This window comes from Nipponia nippon, unplaced genomic scaffold, assembly GCF_047370975.1.
Source record: "Nipponia nippon isolate SJK-2023a ecotype South Korea unplaced genomic scaffold, ASM4737097v1 scaffold_3, whole genome shotgun sequence".
In the NCBI taxonomy this organism is placed as follows: Eukaryota; Metazoa; Chordata; class Aves; order Pelecaniformes; family Threskiornithidae; genus Nipponia; species Nipponia nippon.
Window position 1 is genome coordinate 26,323,953 of NW_028262347.1, and position 27,807 is coordinate 26,351,759.

Here is a 27,807-nt window from a genome sequence, read left to right on the forward strand (position 1 = left end):
CCATCTTAAAAAGTGTTTGTGTACCAGAGATGTATATCTCATGTTTACCTGAGAAGATCAACCCGAGTTGCTAATCCAAGAATCAGCAGTACAGCATACTTTGCTTCCAATCCTCTGTGACCACCTTTAATTACTCTCATTCTGAATGAGTCAAAGTACATGCTATTCAATTCAGACAGCAACAGGTTTCAACTGAAAATTGATATAATGTACAAATTATAATTTTGAACAAGATACCACAGTTTTCATTGGCTTTGACTCTGACTTGTTACTTGGAATAGTTAAAATGTTTAATGTGGAAAAATAATCTAAAAGATAACAATCTAGAGAGAAAAACAAACATGTTTCTAGCAGCAGTGGAAATAGCAATGCAGAGACCAATAAAAACATTTAACTTTTTCTGTAAAAATACTCTGCATAGTTTTTGTATTCTGATATTCTAGAGCAAAGTAAGTGGACAGAAACAAAATAAGAACTGTAGGATTTAGTGGTGTTTTAAGAATACAGTATATGCATTTTATAGATGAACTTCAAGAATTTCTGGAGGTTATTTCTAAAATGAAGTAATCTTATTCCTGCCTTCTAAATTATCACGTTCTCCCCATGAGCTATGGCATTGGGGGCAGAATTTTGCAGGAAAATTGTTGGATGCATGCAGCTTCATGGAGTTTTTAATTTCTTATGAGTATACACAGAAAAGTATTCTTTGATTTAATCAAATGACTAAGTTTCATCTCAATACCATAGCTTGAAATTTCATTTTTCAGTGTTAAGGTCCTCTTTCTGAATTGTGAAATGAAATAACTTTGAAAATCAAATTCAATTTTCATCTTTTATGCTCATCTTTCTGTACTTCATTCATGCTGAGAAATGAAAAGCCTGGTCAGCTTTATTTTTATTTTAACTTCTGTTCAATTTGCAATTTTGCACTCACTCGCACCATCACCCTAAAAATAATCAATTTACAAGCACCAGAGGATAAGAACAGCCAACATTCGTTAGTCAAGAACATATACAAAACTAGTGTAATTTCTTCTGACAGTGACTGATTTAGCGAACAAAGGAAACAGTAGCGATGAAACACTTCAACTTCAGTAAGTCTTTAGACACTGTTTCCACATAACATACCTATCAATCAGGTGAGTGCATAGCTATTTGAAAAAAATGAACTCTCTGCTATCAAAGTGGATTTTTTTTGGAGCAGAACATCAAAGCATAACCCACTGTACATTCAGTTCTGTTCAAATTTCTCATTAACAAATTGAATGATGGAATAACAAGTGCATTTATAAATAGCAAATGACACCAAGTTGAGGGGAAGTATAAGCATTTTGGAAGACATGATCAGAATTCAAAATAATTGTGACATACGGTCCAAATTCAACCTGAGGACATTCAAAACAAGTTCAAAGTGCCATAATTCGGAAAGAGAAATCAGATGGGCAAATACAATTGGCCAGAGAGCACTACTGCAGAAAAGACCAGATTCATAAACTGCATATGAATTAACAATATAATACTGTTCCAAAAAATTCCCCAAATAACTTTTGAGTTGTTGGCAAAGATTTATTGGGACTGAAAGAGCTGAATTCCCCTCTTTTAAAATTGCAGTTTGAATTTATTCCATGTTACACAGAATTCTAAATAATAGGGACTATTTCATTATAATCATAACCCCCCAGGCATTAAGAATTGCAACCAAACCTGTTTATGAGTTATATACAAGCAACAGGGTAATCCTGCTGCTGCAGTTGGTGTTGGTCATACCTCATCAGTAACACTGTTCTCCCGTTTTGGAAAACATGGTTTCAACAGAGGGTTACAAGAAGGAGGTAGGTTTTAGAAGACGTTGTACTGGGTCTGACTGGGATGGAGTTAATCTTCTTCCCAGCAGCCCACACAGTGCTGTCTTTTAGATTTGTGACCAAACCAGTGTTGATAACACACCAATGTTTTAGCTATTGCTGAGCAGTGCTTGCACACTGTCAGCGCCTTCTCTGTGTCTCGCACTGACCCCCGGTGAGTAGGCTGGGGTGGGCAAGAGGCTGGGAGGGGGCACAGCTGGGACAACTGACCCCAACTGACAAAAGAGATATTCCATACCATATGACGCCATGCTCAGAAATAAAACTGACATGTAGTCTTTCCAAAGCTGCTATTGCTTGAAGATCTAGCTGGGTATCAGTCTGCTGATGGGGGGTGCTGAGCAATTGCCTTTGTATCACTTGGGGGTTTTTTTCCCTTTTTTTCCCCCTTCACTTTTTAAACTTTCTTTATCTCAACCTAGGAACATTTCTTGTCCTTTTCTCTTCCAAATGTCTCCTGCATCCTGCTGCAGGGGGTGGTGAGTGAGCAGCTGATGAATCCCTAGTTGCTGGCTGGGGTCAACCTACCACACCTTTGAACTCTGAAGAAGCTCAAAAGAATTTTGATTTTTTTTTTTTTTTTACGCATTTTCTCTAAAGCAAGGTTAAGGTGATAGGAAATGCCTTCACCATATGTATTGGTTTTGGTTGGGATAGAGTTAATTTTCTTCATAGTAGCTTGTATGGTGCTATGTTTTGGATTTGTGCTGAAAACAGTGTTGATAACACAGGGATGTTTTAGCTATTGCTGAATGGTGTTTACACACCATCAAGTTTTTTTCTGTTTCTCATGCTGCCCTGCTAGCAAAGAAAGAGCCTGGGGGTAGGCAAGAAGTTGGGAGGGGCCACAGCTGGGACAGCTGACTCCACCTGACCAAAGGGATGTCCCAGACCATATGACGTCATGCTCAGAAGAAAAGGGGGCAGAAGAAGGAGGGTAAAGGGGGGATGTTCACAGCTATGGTGTTTGTCTTCCCAAGTAACCACTACACGTGATGAAGCCCTGCTTTCCGGGAGATGGCTGAATACCTGCCTGCCAATGGCAAGTAGTGATGAGTTCCTTATTTCGCCTTGCTTGCGTGAGCAGCTTTAGCTTTACCTATGAAACTGTCTTTATCTCAACCCACGAACTTTCTTACTTTTGTCCTTCCAATTCTCTCCTCCATCCCACTGGGGAGGAGTGAGCGAGTGGCTGTGGGGTGCTTAATTGCTGGCTGCGGTTAAACCACAACACCATAGAATGAATTTTTACCCATCCAAAATCAGTTACCCTCTTTAATCACTAGAACCAGGATACAAGGTAAACATTTTAATTTGCAGCAAAGATTATATAAAGAAAGTTTCTAACTGCAACGATGAAGTAGTGGAATACATTACTTTAGGAGGCTACAGAACCCCTGCCAAGGGAGATCCTGAGATTTGTACATGATGTTTTCTTAAAAGAAATTCCCCCCAGCTCTACTTGAAACATATTTTCAGGCACCTCTGAGCTGCATGGATGTCAAGAGAAGATTTTCAGGAACATGTATTGTTTAGGTACTGACACATTAAGCTGTATTCAGATATACTTTTGGCATGTTGTAATCCTGATCTGTAAAAAAAAAAATGTGATGAATGTAAGTTTTAGCTTCATGTATCATGAGTCCTTATAGTCTACAGGGAAAAAAAAGTCAAACTCCTCTGCTCCTGCAGGGTAATGGAGTGAGCACAGATTGAACTGAGTTTGGTGAGGAGGCACATATTTGTGGAAGTAGCTGCTTGTGCACAAATCCAACGTTAAACAAGACAGAGGAATATGTTTTACAAAGCAGGCTTCATCCCTGCAATGTAGCCAATTTATAGGAGCCAATAGTTTGCTACTCAAGAGTTTAGAATGGAAGAACTACCAGATATCTGAAAGACAGAACTACTGCCTCACTGCCTGGCTCTGGACTCTGGGCTGGATTTTATGCCCCTCAGCATCTCAGAGGGCAGCAGCATCAGTCAGGCTGCATGACGGGGTTTGGGGAGGTGGGAATTCTACACCTCTGAAGATCTGAGCTTCACTGATAATGCTCCAGGGAAAAATATCCTTTGAAGACTATTCCTGGTTATGGCAGCTTGGCTGTCTCACTTGTGCAAAGATCAGAATGCCGCTTGTTGGACTGAATGCATTCTCTTTGTTAACGGTATGGCCTTTTGTAAGTTTTTGATATCACAGTTTCATTTGTAGGGCTTTCCCTAAAGGAATGTCTCATACCTAGGTGTGCAGGAATTTTCCCCTTAAAGTAGTTATTGGAGGTATTTTAATTTTTCTTTCGGCATGGCTCTTGATAGTCATGAGCTATCAGCAATTTGAACTCACTTTGACAACAATGAAGAAATTATCACCCTGGTAAGTGAAGATAGTGTAGGAAAAGACGGCGAGGTTTCTGATATTTTCTGAACTATTCTGGAAAGCAGCTGTTCACTTGTCCATGTGCAAACCTCTCCCTGTTTCACACAGCATGCTCCATGCTACTTGTTGATACTGACTGTACTCTGCCGTAACACACAGTCCAGTCCAGTAACCACCTGCTTAACTAGACAAATTAGGCTGAAACCTTTTGGCACATTAATTGCAGTGTAGTATTAGAATTGTAAAAAAACCCCTCCACTCTATACATGAGGCTGAGATTGCTGGACGCAGTCAATTCATTCACAAAGTACTTCGTACAGTTGCTGTATGGCTGCCAGGGAAAGGCTGCAGGAATCCCGAGGACAGTCACTATTCACCCCTCTTGAGGATGATCAGGGTTTTATTTTGGCTCAGTTACCCCATAACTAAGAGGATCTGAAGTGCCAAGGGAAGCATTCATTGTGGAGGAGAGGCTGGTGTGAACCAAGTGGAACTAGCCTCATTCCCAGGACAGCTCATCTGTCCCTGACCAGCTTAGCACAAAATATTGCCCTGTGCTCAAGAATTAATGCACAGTCACATCTGAGTTCAGCATTTGCAGAGTGAAACAGACATTTGAAGTCCTATCACAGTGCCTCACTCATAAAAACAGGGTAATGCCTGACTATTCTGTATCTCTTCTGCAAATACTGTGGAGAGATGTTAGGTCTAACTACAAATGGGGAGGCATAATGCTTCCACTCTTGTCTGAAAAAAACAAGAGAGAGTTATTTTATTACTGTTTCCTTATATCAGGAAGGGCCAGGCTGCAAGCCTACTTTTCTTGTCAATCCAAAGCAGAATTTTAAAAGTACAAAAATAAATTAGTGTAACAAGCCAAGAGCTACCTGTTTCTCCCAGAACTCTTCTCAAATTTGGCAAGATTTTTTCCTTTTTCCACCTGGTCTCAGACTCTAAAACTGCCTTGGACCTACCTACCAAGTCAACCAGTTACCTTCTTCCTTACCAGAGTAATTGATAATACAAGGCAGATGACTTTCTCCAAAAGAAGCAAAAGAAATCTATTGAGGGCATAAACACAAGAAGGGAGAAGAGACAGGATCAATCCTTTCTCCATTTATATCACATTCAGTCATGCAATAGATTCACAATCCTTTCTTCAATCAACAAATTACCCTACCATAAGAGACAACCATGAAAGAATTTGCAGACCTGCAGCAAATGATTTAAAGTGCTGTTTTTCAATTTGCAGATAACTGTCTGTAAGACAACAAAAGGTAGTGTACAAAAAACCTGCAGTATTATTAAACTATATCCATATATTTTTCTGTGCAACCAAAGAATGAGCTGAATACTGGAAATAAGAGTAACTAAAGTACCTTCAAAAATTATACTAGTCTGACGTGGGGAGAAGAGTACTGCAGTATACAAGACAGGTGCATCAGATGGTTCTTAGTTTATCAGGGAGAGACCGTGTCAGGCTAAGAATAATTCTCCACTGAGTTGCATTACAGATTGTAACTCTAACAACCTATAGTTTTTATCATGGCATAATCTGTCAACTCAAGCTATGAAAATATGCTGTCAAAATACTTTCTGAGCTGCAGTAGAGTTCAGTAGCGAACAAAAGGAAAATATGTAGTCCTGTCACAATGGCAAACACATCAGGGCAATTCAAATCCTCAAGCCTGTTATTCCACTTCTGTGCTTATAGACTGTGCTTTGGATGAATATTCAGATTACACTGGTATGCTTTCCACACATGCAGAGCAAGCCTCAGTGAAACCAAAAGCGTCTAGTAATCCAATATGGTATGCTCTACTGGTATGCAAGCTAAAAAGGTTTACATCCCTAGTTGCTCTCAAATGCTGGAATTCTTACTCTATACATATTTAATACACCAGGTAGGCTACCACAGTCAAAGCTGCTAGATATGTTTCTCACTTGCACAAGAAAGCATTGTGGGACTGAGACCTAACCAACTCTTCTCTGGGATGGAAGTACTTGGTACCTAGTTAAAGCACATAGCTGTCACAGATCTGCCAAAGCTCAGCTAACCTATCTGTGCAGGTGCTTCCTTACCTGCTGTGAAGGTGGAGAAAGAAACTGTCTGACAGAAAAGCCAGACTGAGAAATATTAGAGACAGGCTACTTGACAGTGGACTGGGATGAAGAACCAGGTGAAAACTGGAAAGAGAGGATGTGCATGTGGGGAGGAGGAGGGTCATGCAGTTGAGACATATAGGGATCAGACTGGGGTGAAGAAGCTTATGGGGAGGGCATCTCTATAGTTAAGGAAGTTATTGTCCATATGCTCCATCTGTCACAGGTACTGGAAAATTTGTAATGACCTGTCCTGGTAGCAGGGTTTGGGGCTGAGCATGAGAGGTGGCAGAGTGCAATGCATGGATCAAAGAAAATAAATCAAAATATTACCAGATTTTCACATGTGCATCCTGCTGAGGGAGGAAAACCACACTGCTTCACGCAATGAGGAAGAGGGCACTTGGCTCTTCAAGCCTCAGCGGAGAGGGAGGAATAGCTCCACCCTGCTCTGTGCCAAGGAAGAAGACTCTCCCTGACACAATTGCCTTTGGACAACCCTCACTGGTATGTGATCCAAGTTATTTTAACTGGTAAGTTTTGGGACTATATCCAGGAAAGAACTTTGTACCCCTGTTTCGTGCACCCTGAGGCAAAGTCATGTGAAAAAGCGGCATGCAGTCATGAAGTGGAAGGACGTATCATGAGCTAGTGAGTCAAATCAAAGTTGAAAAGAGTGCATGTCACAGCTTTTGAGCACATAACTGTGTGCTGCTTGTGTGCATATATGCCTGTTCTGGTCTGATGTTCACAAGGTTCTTCAAGATTTCCCACTGTTTATTATAAAGTTATTTTATTTAAACTTCAGATACCATAAAGAAAAGTAGAAGTTTAAATATGTGAGGTAGATACCTCTGTCACTCACAGAGCAGAGTGGAAAAAGAAGGGAAACAAACGCATGCCGCAATGAAGAACTCACTGGGGACAGGAAAAACTCCTCTTGGCTGAATACAGAGATGTAAGATGAAAAACGAACAGAGTCAAATGATGCAAAATCACCAGGATTAAAAAATTCTATTACAGAAAATGTTACTAAAACTCCAATTATTTTTTCAGGGGAAAAATAAAAAGGAAATTTAGGCCTGAAGCTCTGTTATTTTACTGTGAGAAACTCAGAGGAACACGGGTTACAGTTTTCAGACCCATGTCTTTGTTGCTGAATGAGCAGAGTAGGAGTCCTGTGATCACTGGTTTTGTGATAAGAAGCTCATCTTCAGACGTGTCCAATAGAGCCCAGAGGAACCACAGCTGGTCGGGGAAACCAAAGAGCACCCTGCTCCGGCTGCTCCCAGGGACATCGCAGGAGAGGGATCTGCCCACAAAACATTCTTCTCCCTTATGCACGTGCACATGCACGTGCATACACACACACACGAAGGAGCATGGAGGCATGATGCTGGGTGAGGGAACCCCCGTAACCCTGTCAGAGAGACACAAGCCCCTGCCCTGGTCTCCCCTAGCTGTCCCAGGGAATACTCAGCCCCAGTGCCCATCACGATGAGTGAATAGGAGCCCAAAAGCACCTTGTGGACGTGGGAGGTGGGGGAAGGGCATTGCCTAAGGGTTTGGGACCCATGACGAGGTGCATGGTAACAGCATTTCCCGCGTGCTTATTCTGGGCTGCTTAGTGGAGGAACCAAAGGTGGGGAAAAGGAGGTATCACGGTGGTTTGAAGAGGAACAATCATGGGGAAAAGAGGAATAAAGGGATAAAAAGGGCTTGTCATCCCTAAGCAGTAGGCTGATTGCTACTCTTGGCTGGCCATGTCCTGTACCTGCTCAGGGCAGTCTGTCCTGTCTTCTTATTAAAATCCATTGTCAACTCTTTCCTGGCAGCAGGGCTCTCTCACATGTGTATGTGCGTGTGTGTGTGTGCCTCCAGGGCTCTAAGTGCAGCCCCTGGAGCAGGACCAGGGCTCGGAGGCCCATGTGTCCGTGATGGCAGCAGCTGGAGTGGGTGTACGAGTGCATGCGTGAGTGCTGGCGAGTAGATGAGGCTGTGGCTGCAGTTTGCGTTTGTGTGAGTGCTGAACATGTTGATCTGTGTGGCCGGCCGTGTGTGTGCACGTGCCAGCTAGGAGCACACACTCAGCCTTGCTGATGGCTGAATGTGGGTGCATGGATCTGCATCAGCCTCACCTCTGTCAGGCTGCCAGATTTGGCAATCTCTAACTTGGATGAGTGTGTTCACGGGAGCTGCAACAAAAACAAAAGGTACTGAGGCATCTTCCCCAGTAGACTATTACCAAGCCTGCTGATCCTGCTACTCTTACAAGGAAGAGTCTGGGTGTTTAGAGAGGCGCATGCAACAAATGGAAGGAGCTGGAGGCTGGAAAGAAGATTCAATGGGTGATTCAATGGGGAAGTAGTGCCTGGAGAGGAGAAGTTCTGCCCAAGGAAACAAAAGTGCCAGTTTGAGTACACTTTCCATCCTGCCCTTCATTCCAGCCTTCCTACCACTTGCACTCTTTGCAACAGGACATGAGAAACCTGAGCTGAGAAGCCCTCTGAATGACGGCACTGATGAGAATTCATCATTAACTTTAAAGGGCAGAAACTGTGCTAGAGCTGAGAAAACAGCCTCTTCCATTCCACGGGTATAGAGGAGCCTCAGGATAAGCAGCTAAGGAGTAGATGGGTTTATTTGTCTTAATGTCCTGTCTCATTCTAATTACAATGAATTAGTATAAAAATTACAATGTTAAAAGTATGGTGTTTGATCACCAATGCAAGAAACAAAGACACATATTTTAAAGTCTGAATGGCAGCCCTTGATCACTGCATTTACAGCACTCAGGCATCCTATGCCAACCCTAATTAATGTGTCAGATTCCTTAATACCCAAGAAGCAGGAAACAATCAGAATACTGAAAAAGAGAAGCTTGGGAATAGAGGCAATGGCTAAACTCAAGTGTCAGGACACAGGCTCAACCACTGGTCTGCAATCATCCGCTGTGTTTGTTTTCTTCTCCCTGGGTGGCCATGCAATGCCCCAGGAGACAGCTCAAGCCAGTGACAGTTGCTAAAACTCAGCGAAGAGCAGGCCACCCTCAGTCAGGGGAAAAGAGTTTAGATACATGGACATGAGCCATACTGCATCACTTGCCCTCAGAACTAGGGAATTTACTCATTTTATTTATGAGTTAGACAAAACCACAGAAGACAATTAAGTCATGGATAACGTAAGGGAGATTTCCAACTATACCCCACAGATACTGTTTTCTACGCAGCACCCTACGCTGCCTTTCAACTCTACTCACCTGGTATGCCATCAGGCAGTGAAAGTCAGTGATACAGACATCATCATGACTACCATGTAGAGCATCCATGGAACATGGACTCTAAAGTAGACATTAAAATTATCTCTCCAAAAATTTTAAAGAAACATAGGGTCAGAGTTCTCACTTTTGAAGGCCAACAGATACCCCCACATTGTTAGATTTGCAAAAAATGTGTACTGTAACATCTGGGATGCAAATCAGATGTCATGGAGCTGGGCAGAGAAGAAAAAAACCTACCTCACACATCATCCTGTCATAAAGAGGGCAACCTAACTAGTCTACAGTTACCTTCTATGCTAGTACTTTATTGAATACTTCTTTCTATTCTTAGAACTTTCTCCAAAGGTCCTTTAATGTTTTTTCTAAGCCATAGCACGTCATTCCAAGTGAAATGGGGTTAACATGTGCCAAACCCTATGTGTTTAAAGTCCTTGTCTTCAGCCTACTCTTTACAGAAAATTACCTCAACTATTTTTTGTTGAAGACTGACTTCTAGACAGGTTCCAGTGATACTTAGCCTCACTGTGTTTGTGAAAACTGGAGTGAGGGTTTTTCTTTTTTTTTGAGAGAGTTGCTGAAGCCAGATGGAAAAAAAGATAATTAAATGCCTAATTCCCGTTTAGACAACAAATGCTTCTTGATTTGGTCCAAAATAGCTAGGTCTCGTTCTTATTTATTTTATCAGCCTGTTTAACAAAGTACTTCAGTATGCTGATAGGTTTTCTATTTTCTCTCTTGTAAACAAACAAATAATGAACTGTAGCAAACAGTGGGTTTCTTCCAAATGAAGAAAAAATGGTTTTGTCTTATTTTATCATTTTACACTAAAAGTCCTTTTTCAAAAAACTAATCAATCGAGCTGTATTCTGTCAGATCTAAAATAACTGTGGTTCTGCCAGATTCATCTTGCATTTAGACAATGCAGAAAACTCAGTATATTCTATGTACATGCACACTTTTAGTAGTTGCTATAAGTTAAAAATTAAACTCCTTTTTACAGCTAAATATTTATTTTAGAAAGCATTACCACAAATGTCAGAAACAAAGTCATTTCAACAATGAGCTTGTTATAGAAACACTTTGTGCCTTGAAACATTTGTTTCAAACTTTCCAAAATGCACACCACTCAGCTCTTCCGTCCTTCCCTCTATCAAAGACTGAATATATTTTACTTATGTGAGGCACCATTGAGGAAATATGTGAAGACTATATTTTTTTAATCTTGCTATCAGCTAAGGTTGCTCAAATCCTATTCCTTTGTTACTTTTTAATCCAAATCCCTTCCATATTTTGCCTTTCTGTTGTGAAAAATGGACATTGTTTTGTAAGGAAACACACCTGCGAAAAATTATAGAAATTAATTATATGTGGGGTTTTTTCCTTTCTAATCAAAGAGTAGGTGTCACTTTTAGTAACAGTTTTCTGTATGAAATATTTTTTTTCAGAAATCTGAAAGCTGTTATGACCAGCTTGAAACTGAGGGACAGTTTTGATTTCTGAGTACTTCAGAGAAGCTTCCTTTCTCTTCAGCATCTGTGAAAACTAGGATTACCTCCAAATGGACAACCTCAGGGGCCAAATAAAAGAATACTCAATATTACATTGAAAACTCAACTTTGAGGGAGTATAATGAACATCAGAAGGGTTGAATAATCATTCCCCATGAAGGAAAGGTTCCTATTTGATGTAAAATAAACCAGTGTAACAACAATATGGTGCACGAAATTTTCAGAAACCTGTTCTAACCCATGGGTGGCTACTGCACTTTTGATGTCTGGGGCATTTTTGCGATGCAGTCAAAAGAGCTGTCAGCTGAAAGTGGTTGCAGCTGGAGGAAGTTGGAATCCAAACCTAGGAATGGAGTGGGCTGGCTGCAAATTACAATGAAGGCCCACACAGTGTATAAGCCTTTTGCTATCTGAACCAATAAAAATCACGGTAGCTAGAGTAAAAAAACCAAATTAAAAAAAGCTGGTTTGGTTTCAGTGGTATATAATGCCTCTACCTAAAACGGGAGCACAATGATGAAACAATTCTCACAGCTGACCAGGGCTCAGAGCCAGTGAGTGCATCAAAAAGGGTGCACAGCTTTCAGCAGCCAAAACGCTGGGCAACAATCATGCAACAATTCCTTAGAGAGAGTGCTCTGGCAGGACTGCTACAGGCTTCTGGCTAGACTTACTGTCATTCTCCCAGCACCTATATTAGTAGACAGTCATCTGACATTTAGGAACAGACATATATATTTACAAACCAGAGTCTCTGCTTGAACCCTATCAGAGCCAGGAGTCATTTCTTAACGGGGGGCATTTTAAAAATACTTGAATAAACAACTATCTGCTGTTACCTTCTTATGCCATAGGCTACAGTTACAAAACATTACCTCAAACTCTTTTACAGGATTTCCATGTTACTAGCATATTATAAAGCTTACATACATGCAAAAAAATATATACAAAAATGTATTTAATTTCAGTGGACTCACACATTGTTGCTTTCCTTTGGCCGATGTGTATCTGCCTGGACACTGGTGTTTTTCAAATTCTATTAACATGACATAATTTATTCCAGCAAAGTTTTAATTTTAGCTCACTGTGTAATCAGTGTGTAGTATTTTAATTATCGTAAGTTCTAAGTCAGCCCAACAAATACCACTCTCCACTGGACTGTATGTTCTATTTATAGGACTAAAAAGAACATTCAAAGAAAGGTATGTTTGGTAACTTTATGACTAAATTTTGGTTTTAACTTGACAAAGTTCAATGTCCTTATACTTTTGTTATGAACAAGTAATGAATTTCCCTTTCTCAAGGAAAAGAGTGCATTTGAAACAGGGTTTTTAGTACAATTCTACAGAGGGTTTCTTTTAGCAATACAAAGAAATAGTTTGTGTGCTCTTCTGCTAGAAAACATAAATATGTTCTGCTAATAATTAGGAAGGAGAATACATATTGTTCAGAAAAATATACGATGCATTTAGATTTTCCACAAGAAACCACAGCATTACATTAGAGAGCAGCATTTATTTGGGTTTGTCAGAAACTGATCTGTCTTGTACTGAAACCAGTGCTGTCTGTGGCATGAGATTAGGCATCCACTTTCAACTAGTTGGCAAATAGACAAGCTTAATTGCTAAAAGCAAAATTAAAAAGTGATCAAGACAGTGTATGTTTCTGGAATATATTTTCTTCCTAAAATTATATGAACTTTCATTTTAAGGAAACAGAGCAAATTTAACAAACATTAAGTATGCTTGTAATTCAGTATTCTCTGAGGATCACATTTCCACCTATTTAGACTGTTTAGGAAGCTCCTTGCTTCACAACATACAAAAGAATGCTCCTGAAATGTATGTTTTACTTGTCAAAACTTTGCCAAGGACTCACAGGACACATATTTTGCATTAGGAAACCAACCAGTTTTGTATACTGTCAGCTATACATCTGTACCAACAATTAACCAAAATGATTTTTGGAAGAGAAGTTACATCTGATAGATTAGAAGATATACATGTATTTGTATGGTAATCCACAAAATACTTCTGTTGCTAGCCTCACCATTATTATTTTGCACAATATTTTAAATGACTGACTTATGATAGAATGATCTTGTGCTTTTGCTGGCATGCTAGGATCTCTAGTCCTGCTTACTTAACCTTACCTCCACAGGGTTGTTTACACTTTCAGAACCTGATTTCAATTTACTTTAATTTTCTCAGAGACTTTTGTATTTATAAAAGCCGAGCATCTAGTGACCTCTCTATTCCTGACATTTCCTTTACTCTCCACTATGAAAAAGAACAAAAACCCCAGTGTCCCATTTCTGTTCCAAAAAAACTAAACTGCTTCCTTCAGTGGGTTGGTCCTTGTAATTGAAAATGGCAACCAGATGTTTACAGAACACACCAGCAATTTTCCTTGAGGCCTTTAGTCTTTATAATTGTTTGCTAAAGTTAGCTGGATTTCATGGAAACTTGTCTGAGGCTGTAACAAACAGCAAGTAGGGTCTCCTCCTAACTGTACTCTGAAAAATTAAAAAATGAAATAAAAGTAAAGTTAGAACTAATGCTACCTACTCCTGTTAATGTATTTCAAACTCCATAGAAAACCACTCCCTAAGGGAGGAGATTTGGTTCTCTTGGTACTGTTTTTTACATGCCATCCCATGAAAACCTTCCCTATTTCAGAGTATGTTATTTGCTTTCTACCTTCTCAAACTTCAGCTGGCTATACTCTAAGCACCACTGATTTTGTGTTCCTTTCCCTTTTCCCCTCCCCTGTCAGGAATATATTCTCATAGATTTGGATTTTTTGAGAATATTTTGCATTTTCAGAAGATGCTGTAAACTACATATGCTTGTTCCTCAGGTAGAGCCCTGAATCACCACAGCTGATTCATACCTGAAATCTCTCCGTCTGCTTTAGAAATCACTAATCTCTTCAGTTTCCTATCTGCCTCATTGTCTCAAGGCTAGTCATAGACTTCAAGAAGTCTGTGAGTCCATCTTGTTACCCCACAAGGGGACACACTACACCCAATAAAATCTTTTTTACCTAAGATTTCAAGATCTCTAAGACTGAATGCTCCACAGCTCTAGGGGATCCATTTGATTACTTCACTAGCCTTACCCCCAAAACAGTTTTCCTAATATCTAACATAATTTTTTTTTGTTGTTGTAGTACTTCATGTCCTATTTACTATAGTCGTGAAGAACAAATTGTTGTTTTTTCCTTGGCAGCAGACTTTTTTAATATTTTACGTTAACAAGTACCTCTGTTCCCCCAGTCATACCCAGTCTGCACACTCATTGAAGAAAGAGATCACTGTGTCCTCCTCTTTCTACCACCATCTCTCATACTTACTACTTTTGCTGATATAGTATGTCTTGGAAAATGAAAAGCGAATGCCTGACAGTCACCAGACATGGCCCTGGGGGCCTCCGAAAGCCACGGCTGTAGTTTGTTCTCTAGACTAATTAGCAGCCCTGAGGAAACTATTACTTGCTGCACTTATGAAATAGCACTTCTGCAAGTTCCTACCTTGCTGCTGGCCAGATGTCAGCAATTAAGCTGATTCTTTTGCTGATTTAGCCTCTGGTCAAACATATGAATGGTGAGGAGTACTAGAGGTGATACAATATGCTAAAGGAATAACATAAGGTTATACAGCATGCATTTCATCCTAGTTCTGATAGTGACTCATATGGTTTTTATCCTAGTTTCTCCATCTCTGACTCTGGTGTGGCAACATTTCTCTGCCTCCTAGTCCTACTGTGAATAGAAGTGAACAGACACAGACATCTTCTTCTCATGGAAAATGTAGATTTTCTTTAAAGAGCAATTTTTCCAAAGGATACCCAACAGACCAAAGTGAAAATTTGACAAAAACTGACTTGGAAAATTGCTTTTTTTGGAGAATAAAAGCAGAATTTTCTTTCATCTGTCCCCAACTGCTTCTTCAGTCATGCACCATCTAGAGAGAGACAGAAACCTGCAGCTAGCATCATTCCATGTCTGCTGAACACCTGTGCTTGCTCCTGCAGGCTCATGCTTCCTGACATTCCCTAAGCAGCAGCTTTTACAGGGAGCGACCGCTGGGTACAAGGAAGCAACAGAGCGCTCTATAGAGAGCCAATGAGGGAGGCAGCAGAGGCCATATCTGCCGTAACAATACAACAATTCTCAAATCAGCATTTTACAGCAAAATGAGTTATGTCTGAATATATTCAGGTTGCTTTAACAATGAGGGGTTAACCACTCCTTGCTGTAATACCTAAGTAATGCCATGAGATGCCACCTTAAATGCCAGACAGATCTCTTGACCCTAGCACGTAAAGAGAAGGGCCACAAGTCGCTTGGATTTGCTCCCACGGGTCTGTTGTCTCGCTCATCCCTTCCTGTTCTTGGAGCAGCTCCACCCAAGCACCACTCCCACATCTGCAACAAGCCAGATCATCCTCATAGCTGCTGGAACCAGGGCTTAATTTACACAGCCAAGTATTTAAATACAGCATGTTCTTAAAATGGCGGAAAACAGAACAGAATTCAGTGCATATTGCTAAAGTCAGCAAAGAGGAAATACCTTCAGATCTAATATTCTTTGCAATATATGTAAATTTAAGGATATGTATAGTATATGATCTCCACTTAAGAATCTCAAGTGAATGAATAGGACATAAAGTTGGTGTTGATTTCAGTGGAAATAAATATCAAGACTTATTGACCCAAGAGGTAAATATCCACCAGAGCTAAGACAGGTTCAATACTTCTCTTATGGAACAATAAATCACAAAAAAAACCCCAAATCAATATATCTACTGTATATCTACTGTAACAATCTTTCTAATGGCATGGCTAAAATTTCATCTTCAGTGGGTGTCACTCAAACTGCACACAGAAGCCATAGTAAAGTTTAAATACTTAACTGTAGTATTATAAAAATAGGAAATGATCATGTACAATGAATACTATGAAAATGGTTTATGATTCTTTTTTAAAAATCACTCATTGCAATTGCACAAGCATCCACTGAATTATTAAAATTAACATTCTAAGGCAGCAGGAAGCATATAATGTTACGCTGCAGTCAGTTTGCCAGCAGCCTGAATAGATGTGCTTTTTTCCATGGCCAAACTGGCTGGCTATCATTAAGGTTATGCAGAGTCTTCTCCATTCCAAAAGCTAGTGGCAACAACAGAACTTTGCATGTTATTGCAGAATGAATTAAAACTGGCTGGTCAGATTTGTAGCATGCAACTACACATGTTTTTTGGAGCCTGCAGTTTTCCGAGATTTGTGTAACTATTAGTACAGGTGAAGAACTGAGAAATGAAGGAAATGCCTATTAAGGGAGGGTCACCATTGACTAATGAGGCAGGCACATTGAGCAAAGGGCAGAAAAACTCATGGCTACAGAAAGAAAGATGTAAGTAGTTTATTTATCTTAGAAGATGTCATTTGGGGAAAGTATGGAATTCAAGAAAGGTTCAGGCAGCAGAGACTAACTAGGGAAGATTATTTTTGGAGGGCAGAAATGTATTTTAATACAACAAATTTCTTAGATAAAACTTTCCTGTTAAAAAAATTGTGAAAATGTTGGCAGGGCATCACAGAGCCATAGGGACCCACAGATCCTGTTAATCTTTGTTGTGGCCCCAGAGATGAGAGCTTCTCTGACTGGAAGGACAGGGAAGACGGCAGAAGACTCTGGAAAATATTTGGCAAGTTATTCTCCAGCATTTGCCACTCTGGGAGAACCTAAGGCTGCTCTGAAGCCAGGCGGCTCGTCCCACTCACCTCTGCTAGAGCAGCACAGCTCTGTGCTGGGCTGAGGGAAGGAAGGCCTGCGGCTTGTGCTCCTCAGCACAGAAAACCTCTCATGAGAAAGCCCGGATGTGCGGGGCTTTCTCACTCCTGCTGATCCTTTTATTATTTTCCATGAAAATGTGTGACACCATTTTCAAACCTGCTCCCAGGCTGCAGCAAAGGCAAAACATGTCCCAGAGGCTATGTCTCTAGGAGCAGATTCTCACATTTTAAAAAAAGGAGGAGGAAGCAAGGAACAACACACCAAGCACACCTTCTTCTGCCTAGCTGGAAAACAAAATAAGTGTACCATTCATAGATGTGCTGGCCAATACAACGTGATATCTTTTGCATCAGCTGTTATCCAACTTCATTTGAACTGCTTGCTTCACAACAGACTTACCACAGATACTGGAGATACTGACCATGCTTAAACGGATCTACCCCAGCAGCAGCTGCGTGCCCAAGGTGGCAATCCCAGCTCTCCGCAAAACTTGACTATCCTGTCATCTGCTACTAACACAGTACCGCCTCTCTGTCTCCATCCTAACAGCAGACTAAAAGAGATGCGTCAAACTTTACAGCAAAGCTGGCTCATTTAGGGCTACCACAAAAGGAAGACTCAAAGAGCTCATAGCAGGCACAGATATCATCAGTCCGTGGGATTTTTCCCTCCATGTGGGTTTAATTGTTAAGGAATGGTGAAAGCACAGCTACTTTTTGTTCAACCAAAGCTGCTTGAGAATTTACTGACAGAGCTATTTTTCAGTGAAAAATTAGGAGCTTGAATGATTTATATTTTACTGAAGAAAGCATCTGTACAGATTTTTCATAGGAAACCCATAAACCACAGTCTCTGTGCCTGAAAAAAAAAAAAAAAAAGGTATCCTTTTCCTTTTTAGTGATTTTCCAGTTACCAAAACTCAAAATGTTTTGGTTGGTCTGTAAGTGACAAATTTCCACTGAAGAAAACTATTCTTCTGATGTTTCTTTCTGACACAGTGCTGCCACCCAGGTGTGGAGGATCTCTCTGGAAGATCTGTGTGCAGAGCTGTCACATTTGGGTTTCAAACAGGAGCAGAACTGGTCCCAAAATTAATAGTGGGCCAGCACAAAAAAGTTAGGAACGTTTTGCGGTGAATTTTTTTCCATATATGACTTCAGCTAGACTCTTGGCTCTCAGCCATTCTAAACAAAAAAATCCTTTTGAAATTAGAGTGAACTTTGAAAGATACATGAGTAAGGCAGACTGCACAAAAATAAAAGCACTGGATAGAGCTGCTAAATAATACCAAGAAGGAATGACTCTTTTTATAGATTTTTCACAACATTCATGATCTATGTTTCTCAGTCCATTATCTATATCTTTTTAATAGAGGCTTCAAGGAACATATTTTTTAATAATTTATAACACTTTCATTAGGAAAATATTATGACAAAGCATAGCTCAAAATACCCTTCTCCAAAATAAGGACTACTATCCCATCCAGAACAGTAAACGCCATCATCTACTGGCAAAGAAAAATAACTTTGATCATAACTTGTTTAGTTCTAAGAAAAGATCATTGGTTTGGTATGCAGGCATGCTCTTTTACTTACTTCTTGTTTTTAAAACATAACTTTAAAGCTAGGCACTTACATAACACAGGGAATAGTTAAAGGCAGACTTATGTTGCCATGAAATGGAATTAGTAGAGTCTTACTCTTTACCTTAAATTGGCAAGCATTTGACTTTTTTACATACTCCAACACCTGCTGGAAGCTGTAGGATGTTCCTGGAAAATACCTAAAACCTTTTTTTTTTTTTTTTTTTTTTCATTACTGGAAAAATACTACAGGAAGTACTGGTGCTAGCCTTTAAAATATAAATACCCACAGTTAAGTTGGTTTCTGCAGAGGCATTGTTTGGAGGCTAAAAACCTGTATTGGAGAACCTGAACCTGACTTGATCACTGTGGCAAAATCACTGTACATTGATTTTTTCTAAGTCATAATTGAATTTCGCGTACCCACTTCCTTGGCCATTTGAAACAAAATCATTTCAGAGGGATGGTGCACATGGTCCCCAGAGATGCTGTCTTTTCTCTGCAACCCATCTGACATTAGCAAAACCTGTGGACACTCTGTGTCTTGTCACTCTGGGATGGAAAGTACTCAAGGCAAGGAGTGGCTGAAAGGTGCTTATGAAACCAGATGGAAATAAAAGAGCAAGGTGAAGACAATTTACTGTTTCTCGGTACAGCCTTCCAAGAAAACTGCATGTACCTTATTTTTAAGAAGGTTTCTTAAAGAAACTTGAAATTAGTGGTTGAATTTGGAGCAGCCTCATCCGTGTGAAATAATTATGTTTTTCATCTGTGAAACTACTGATTGGTTAAAGCACAAAGCAAAACTGAGCTCTCTGGTAACCCCAGCAATGTATTGTAAGCCTGAATGATGCAAGCGGCACTCCCCTTAGCATGAGAAATAACAAACCACACCATTTTGCTCCTGACAGAATGGTAGCCTGTGTATTTTTTTTCAAAGCCTTCCAGTTCCAAAATTGACTTCCAACAGAAGACCAAATTGAGATCACAGTTTCAGTTCATATCTCTAAGGTGTCAAAGAGCACTTAAACATGGTCAGCATATATATAGCTGGTGCCTAAAGCTCCTCTATTTGGCATAGTATAACTCTACACCACAAAGCTACAGTCCCTTGTGCAAGAGATCAAGCTTCTTCAGCAGCCTGCTTTAACTGTGGATCAAATTTCAATAGGAACTAAGAACCAGCAGTGATTTACCCCAGCATCTGCAGCAAGTGCAAAATGTACTTCTGTATTGTGTTCTTTAACAAGTTTAGTGTGTACATTACAGAACAATCAAAACATTACCAGAGGAAAAAGTGTACCTTCATGCATACAGCTTTTCCTTAAGAGAGAAAACGAGAAAGAACCAAATGTGGCAGGTATTTGTTTTGTTATGAAATGCTCTACTGATTATATTGATGAAGTTGGTATGAGAAGTCATCAGGAACAAAACTGATCTGATTTGGCTGTCAAGACTATGATGAATCACTCTGCTGCATTTTTTTACAGAAGGAAGTATCTAATGGAAGAATCATCTAATTGTGGCAAATTAGCTGCGTAACTGGGAAGGGCTAGAATTTGGCTTGTATCCTTACTCGCATCTAGAGTTTATAAGCTTTACCTCTGTGTAAGAATGCTGCTCAATAGCTAACATTTAGTAATTAATGAATTAACTAAGTCCAGTTATTCTTACTGTGATAAGGGCCGTCAAGCCTGGGATCTTCCATCAGTCTCCTGCTTTCAAGGACTGTGACTGTATATCCATGTTTTGCCAGGATGCGCTGACAGAGCTGACGGTCGGTTTCACGGTGGGCAGGAGGTGCGTACAGAACTGCTCTCCTCGTACGGCTTCCAGAGTACTGGAGAATGGAGTCGTTGATCTACAGCAAACACAACACAAAGACAATGGCTGTAAGATAGGACACTCCTCAGCAGTATAATATATAGTTGTTATTTTTCACAGAAAGAAACTAGTAACTTCCTGTGACAATCCGGGAAATATTTCTAGTATAATTAACAATTCTCTTTGTATCAGGGACTTGAGACCACAAATTCCATTTTGTCTGTCTTTCTGTTTTTTCTGCCTTCATTTTGGACTGATATTGCAAGGGTTTGAAAGCTCAGGGTAGCAACGGAGGATCTTTAAACCGTGGTCTCCCCTTCATGGAAACACCTTTGGCTGAAATCTGGCCTGCTCTGGTGAGCTGGTAACAGTACTTGCCAGGTGACTTTGATTGTGGCCTCAGGCTGACCTGTGGGTCACCTAGCAGAGAGGACTTGGTGGGTCCCGTGTTAACTGTTCTAAGGAATGTGGGTCCTACGCAGATGGTAAGTGCAGGGGTCTGAGTTCTGCTGTGCAGCTTGATTAAGAAACGTTAAGAAGACCACTGATGTAAAAGCATACAGAGGAATCCTAAGCAGTACTGTAGATTGCTGTGCCTCTGGAAAATTAAATGTAACCTTGTCAGTACCTTATTGTCTTATTAACCCAACACGATCCAGCCCAGGAGGACTGGCAGAGAAACATGTATATAGGAGCAAGTGGAAAGGTGTATGATGTCTCCGATGAATCTCAAGGAACTCTCGGGTTGTCTACCATTCACTGTCTTCCCACATAGTGCCTAGGGACAATGGCATCTAGAGAAAACCCTTCCTCTGTGTAATAGCCTGGGATATGAGCTTCTTGCAAGGAAAAATGGAAGAGAGCCACCCCAAACACACAGAGATAGTGTGAGCTGGACATTAAGTTCTGAAAAGAGTGAATTATGGGGCCACTGTCATCGGGTTTTTGGGAAAGGGGGACATCTTGTGTCTTACATAAGGCATAAAAATAGGATGCTCCATGTGGCAAACAGGTCGCTAATATCTGGAATTGTCTAGCTGTCCTTTTGCAATAAAAACACCATTAACAGACAAGATTTTCTTTTGGTGAGAAGGATTTGTCTCTAGGATTCAAACATACTAGCATTTAAGATATTCAGTTCAGGACATGAAACTAGTTCCTGTCAAGTTCATGAGTATCAACCCAGCAGCAGTCAGCAGTATGTCCTTTAAAAACTAAGTTATTCCATAACTTCTAATTTTAGTAAGCTTATCACTGGACGTAGGAAGTGCTACACAAACAAGGCACCACCATTTTTTGCACAGTAGACCACAGTGAAAAAGAGACAGATGCTTTGATATAAACAAATGTCATTCAAGATGTGTCCAGTTGTTTGTAGGCCTGGGATCTAGTGATAAAGTCACTCTTCTCAGCAGCCTGTTCCCAATTACAGGATGCAGCTTTATATTACACTTGGCTGAGGCATAAGCTTCTCTGCGGCAGTGAGGAGCATGAACTATTTCAGAGCCCTGAGCCTCTAACGCCATGTCTGCTTTTGCTCCAGAGCAGACATCCACTATGGAAAGGGTTAGCATCACCGATGAGGGGACCCTGAAAAATATCTGGGTACAACACTGTCAGTCTTCCACATATAGTTGCTAAATGTGCAACCAAAACTACTTTAGACACTGGGATATTCAAGTAAAGGCTGATCATGTGCTGGCTGGAAGAAGCACAAATAGCACAGGGTGAAGTCACAGGAACTGCGTTAGGTAACCTGTCAGATGTCCTCCCTGGTGTCCGAGTGTTTTTAAAACACATTAATCACGTGGCAAGCACAGCGTTAGAGCATCTCAGATCGCCCTTCCCCACCACAGCATCCGCCATTCTTTCCCCTTCTGCCTTTGCCCCTCCCTCCTCTCCTCTTATCTCTTGTCTTTCCTGCTCTCCTGCAGCGCCAGCAGCCGCTGGCAGCCCTTCCTCTCCATTTCCCTCCCTGTTCCTAAATCCAGCCCCTGCCCTGGCCCCCCTCCTGTGCTCCCTCTCCCTCCTCCTCCAGGCAGTCCAGCCAGACACTTCCCACTTTCCATTTCACTTGCAAGTATTGCAGAAGAAAAATCAGGAGAGAAACACCTCTCACTTTATTTTGTGAGCAAATCCAATTTTCCATCCCACATGTGCTGCAGCGGCCAGCGTTGGGGGGTGAGCTAAGGACACGTGAGGAGCGCGGAGGGGCTGCAGCCCAGGACGTGTCCCTGTCTGGTTTTAGCTGGCGATCACAGCTTGACCCGCTCCTGTCCCTCCCGGTGCGGCTGAGGGCACTTGCTGCCTGGTGCGAGGCTCCTGCCTTGGACCTGGCGGCACTTTGTGTGCACCCCTCCTCACTAACGGTTATTGCAGTTTTTTCATGCTAACAAAACACACCCTTCTTCGCAAAAGCGCAGCCTCCTACAGTGTTATTCCTTAAGCATTTTGCTTCAAACAAACTTTAAGAGCTTATAGCTCAAGCACCCAGCAACGACTTTATTTTCTCCTGTGGGCAATACTCCAAGGGCCGCTCTCGCAGGGCTCACCCCAGCCTGGCCGCTGCCTCACAGCCCACGCCTGGTACAACAGGCCTTGGCGGCCTCGAGTGCCATCCGGGCCCGGGGGCCGAGCTGTGCCCCCCGGCGCTCCCTGCACCCGGCCGGTGAGGCACAGGGGGACAGGAACCAACTGGCCTCGAGATGTCCCGAGGGCCCCGGGGACCCCACGCTCCTTGGGGCTGGAGGCCTTGGTCCGTGCCTGCCTGCGACAGGATCTTCCAGGGGAAGGGAGCTCTCCCTCCCGCCTCCACGTGAGCGCTGATGCGGACAGCATCTCCCCCAGTTCCCTGTGGATTAGCAAAAATGTTTACAATGGTCTAGTTTGGCAATGGCAAATATTCAAGATAACATTGATAGTGGCATAAAAAAAAAAAAAAAGGAAGTTCAAGTAATAGTGGTAACTTAGGTCACTTCCACAAAACACAAAGGCAAACGGCCCTGAGTGGCTCCACAGGGCCCGTGCAGCAGCCAGCTCCCACCGGGCGCCTTTGGTGGGCAGTCAGAGGGCTTGCGATGGCCCTCGCACAGGGAGCACACCAGTAGCTGCTCCAGAGGGCTTTCCTTGGGACACACAGTCCAGAGGCACGTAAAGATCCTTCAGGCTGCTGGTGTCCAAAGCTTCCTGCCACAGGGCCGGGAGGGACGAGCAGGCCTGGCTGGGGACATGCTCGCCTGCGTCCCCAGCCTCCCCTCCCGCCGCCCAGGTGCTAGGCATGAGGCGCTTTTATCCACCAGCTTCCCAAAAAGCCATGACGGGATCTTTGGGACACTGAGACAATTCAGGGTCCTAAATTTAACAGCTTGACCTGATGTCTAATCTGGTACTATTAAATAATACAAAGTAGCTTGACACCTTTTACGGTACTTGCTTGAGATCCATATGTAGTGTTGCCAAATTTATTTCCTCTGCCCTTTCCTTTTAGAGCTATTTGCAGTCCAGGTTACAAGATGCAACATGTCCTCTGTTTTCTTGCCAAGCCAGTGCAATGTAGGGTGGGCTTTTTTGTTTTGTTGGCTACACAGAATTAAAAAAATTCTGGCCAACTGCATGCTTATAGGAAGTGATTCTGTATTTTTTTCCAAAGCTCTATAGAAAATACTTTACATCACTGGCCATGCTGATCTAGTTATTACTGGATGTATTTCAGAATTTCCAATATTATAGCAATAGCAGTCATGTTTATACACTTAAAGAGTCTGCTGTTTTTTATAAAATGTTTCTCAATCATAAAAATGCAGTCTGGGCAGAGAGCTGGTATAAAAGAAGCAGAGTGCAATAGATGAAAATAAGCTGTTCACATATTTCGGCTTTTTATGGTTCTGATTTTTTTGGCATTCCTATAACTTTAATGGGCAGCAGGCTTAGATCAAAAAAATGGATCCATAACATTTTGCATGTTTGAGAATAATTGTTAAATGGTCAAATGTTTTCATGTCCCAACCATTTTTTAGCCCTTATCCAGTTTGAAGTCTCCGGCTATTTGTTAGCAGGTCAGTTTATTACAGATTCAATACACCTTAAGTGAAAGGGATTGGTAAAGAACATCTGTGGCCCATGTCTTACCTAGAGACTAGTGTGGCTGTCTCCACAGAAATTAATGAGGCTTTACAGCAAAGCTGAGATTTCCCATATGATTTAGGATGAGACCTATGTCAACTTTGACATGATATACCTGCTTTTACAGCTTGCAAACCATTGCAATCAGTTGAGTCACTGACCTCATTTTAGTGCAATAGGCTGTTACACAGATGATCCACAGCCTTAACAACCAATCTAAACAAACCACAATGGACTGTAAAGTGAATAAAAATGCACAAAAATTGATTTTGTAATTTTGTTTTCAGTTTATAGAATAACATGAAAAATGCAAAAGAAAACAAACTGAGCTCCATAAAATTTATTATGTATTTTTTAAAAATTATCAAATCAAATATTGTTATGGTTTAACCCCAGCCAGCAACTAAGCACCACACAGCCATTTGCTCACTCCCCCCCGGTGGGATGGGGGAGAGAACCAGAAGAGTAAAAGTGAGAACACTCATGGGTTGAGATAAAGACAGTTTAATAGGTAAAGCAAAAGCCGTGTGTGCAAGCAAAGCAAAGCAAGGAATTCATTCACTACTTCCCATGGGCAGGCAGGTGTTCAGCCATCCTCAGGAAAGCAGGGCTCCATCACGCGTAACGGTTACTTGGGAAGACAAACGCCATCACGCCCAATGTCCCCCCCTTCCTTCTTCTTCCCCCAGCTTATATACTGAGCATGACGTCATATGGTATGGAATAGCCCTTTGGCCGGTCTGGGTCAGCTGTCCTAGCTATGCTCCCTCCCAGCTTCTTATGCACCTGGCAGAGCACGAGAAGCTGAAAAGTCCTTGACTGGTGTAAACTCTGCTCAGCAAGAACCAAAACATCAGTGTGTTATCAACATTATTCTCATCCTAAATCCAAAACACAGCAGTATACCAGCTACTAAGAAGAAAATTTACTCTATCGCAGCTGAAACCAGGACAAATGTATATTCCTCTGAGGTCTTAACAAATGAGATAAACAGCCCAGTTTATATAATACAAAAGCTCAAGAATTACGTAACCATCTTTGTTCGAATGAAAATAGACATCTATTATCTGAGTTGCAATTCTTAGTTCTGTCTGTCTGTAAGTTCCACATAGCTGTGAAGTTCTCTGTTAAAGAGAAAATGTTTTGACATTTTCCTTTAAACCAGTTTATCCAATTCTAGGTTATGAATGTATAAAGATATAATTGATTGTATCAGTCTCTGAAGCTTTCCTCTATTGTACAGAATTTCTGGGTTGTTCCAAAAATCCAAAATTTGGTCAGTAACTGAATCTTATATAATTAGTCTTGTTGTTTTGGCCAAGAAGAAAACAGCAAAGATAGTTCAAGCTGAGGAGAGAAAAACAGTTCCTTGGCGTTTTGTCAGATTCCAAAAAGACTGCATAATTCCATAAATATTGGTGCATTGTCTCTGCCTGGCAAGGAAGCAAATATACAGTTTGAACTGTTGCCATAGAATTTCATTGACCATCACTTCAACTGCAGAAACAAAATTCTTCTTCCTAACATAATGGCCCAACTCATGTCTGCAGAAGCTTCTCTCAGGAAAGAACTCAGAAACTGTGAATCATCTTTTCAGCTACCCAGTTCTGGTGGCGTTAGTCCCTGTGTGGACTGCAGGCAGCCACTCTTTTACACCAAGCTAGCCAAGACTGTCACAGTCTTGTCCAATAGCTTCAAATAACTTGACTGCAGCTTACTTTAACCCCACTGCTTTCTGCAGCTACTGGGCTGCTGCAAAAGAGATACATGAACCACTATGCAAACCAAAAGGCCTATGAAAGGGGAGTGCAACAGAAATACCACAAACAAGAACCAGACTTATATAAACAACACTGGCACTACTAGCAATCTTCACAGGCAGAGAACCGCCTAAATTCCCACTTAGCCAGCAAAGGAAGTGCAGATCTACCTTCGCTGCTAAATACCACCCAGCACAACAACATTACAAAAAATACATGAGTGGGACTCCTAGAAATTACCACACTAATATTGAACAGCATTAATAAGAAGAGCGATAATAAAAACTTAGCATGTGGTTCTAATGCCCTAAGTCGTTCATTTACAGGACTGTGCAGACCTTTATTAATTCCAAATGTGGCTTTTAAATTCTTTTTCATGTTTGCATAAAAGTTCATAGAAATAGTAAGTTGTTCATACTACCATTATATTTGAAGTGCACATAGCTCCTGTATCAAGAAGTAATTAATTAAAGAAATTAATTTCCTGATTCACTTTCTGGAGGATATTTAAATGTGTTGTCTTTATGTTCTGTTAGATTTCCTAATCAGAAAGGACTGGGTTGTAGAATGAAATGGTTGTAATGTAATTCTTCTTCCAATTGTTTGCTGAATAAATACAGAACAAGCAACTAGATTATTGGCACTACTTTGCTGGCTGGTTTCTGATGACTTCATAAATCCAAGAGCAAAAGTGGAGTTATTTGCATAGTCATCACCAGTACTCTGAGCTGGAAGTACAGAGCTAGTTTATCAAAATGCCTTTGCTTTATGATTGCATGTAGTTCACGGTACCAACTGCCTTGTCTTGAGAACAGACGACGAGCCAATCCTACCGCCTTATCAAAACAGCTGCTTTTGAGGGAAGGGCTCCAATGAAGCGCATGAGTGAGGTTCTGCCTCCATTTCCCATTTGCTGCTGATGCATCCTTCTCAAAGTTCCCTTCCTGCAAAGAGCCTCCACCCTGCCCCTCTTTCCTGACTGCTACCACAATAGCCTTGCCCTTTATCACCAACATATCTCTAGCTAACTGCGCAGTAAAAATAGCTGTTTCCTCAGTACCTTTTGCATTTTACATTGAAAAGGGGGAAAAAGTATCCCGCTTTCGTGGGGTGCAATGTGAATGTGGTATCATTCCAAGGAAACCAGTTGCTCATGCCATACCATCTGTCAATTGCTTTCTATTAACAGAGGTTTCATACTAGCAAAGTTCTTTGTTCTTTTGTGAGAAGAAAAGAGTTCTCTTCCCCCTACTGTATTCTATAAAATAAATATCCTTTTTAAGATTAAATTTATTTTAAAAATGTATCAAACCTTATTATGCATAATGTAATCTTTTCTATCCAGAGCTCTCACCACACTCCATTTCTGCATAATAACAAAAATCACCCCTTCTTATTCTATCATCCAGTTTCATTTCTCCTTTTTCACATATTTACATTTCAAAAGTTCCCACTAGCTTTGTCTTCTTTTCTTTCCATTTCCATTCCCATCTCCATCTCCCTTTCTCTTCCACAACACAAATCCAGCCCCCTCTGTGCACAATCTCTGCTGTGCCTTCTGAGGCTACTATTACTTTGCAGCCATA

At 41.1% G+C, this 27,807-nt stretch overlaps 1 protein-coding gene across 2 annotated transcripts in view; it reads right to left on the minus strand.

Moving 5' to 3' along the window:
* Window positions 1-27,807, minus strand: part of CPED1 (cadherin like and PC-esterase domain containing 1) — a 157,760-nt gene that overhangs the window by 124,379 nt on the left and 5,574 nt on the right. For both annotated transcript variants that reach the window (XM_087766717.1, XM_009464129.2), the window contains exon 3: window positions 20,190-20,376. In XM_087766717.1, coding sequence (XP_087622843.1) covers window positions 20,190-20,376 — 187 coding nt within the window. The remainder of the gene's footprint in view (window positions 1-20,189; window positions 20,377-27,807) is intronic.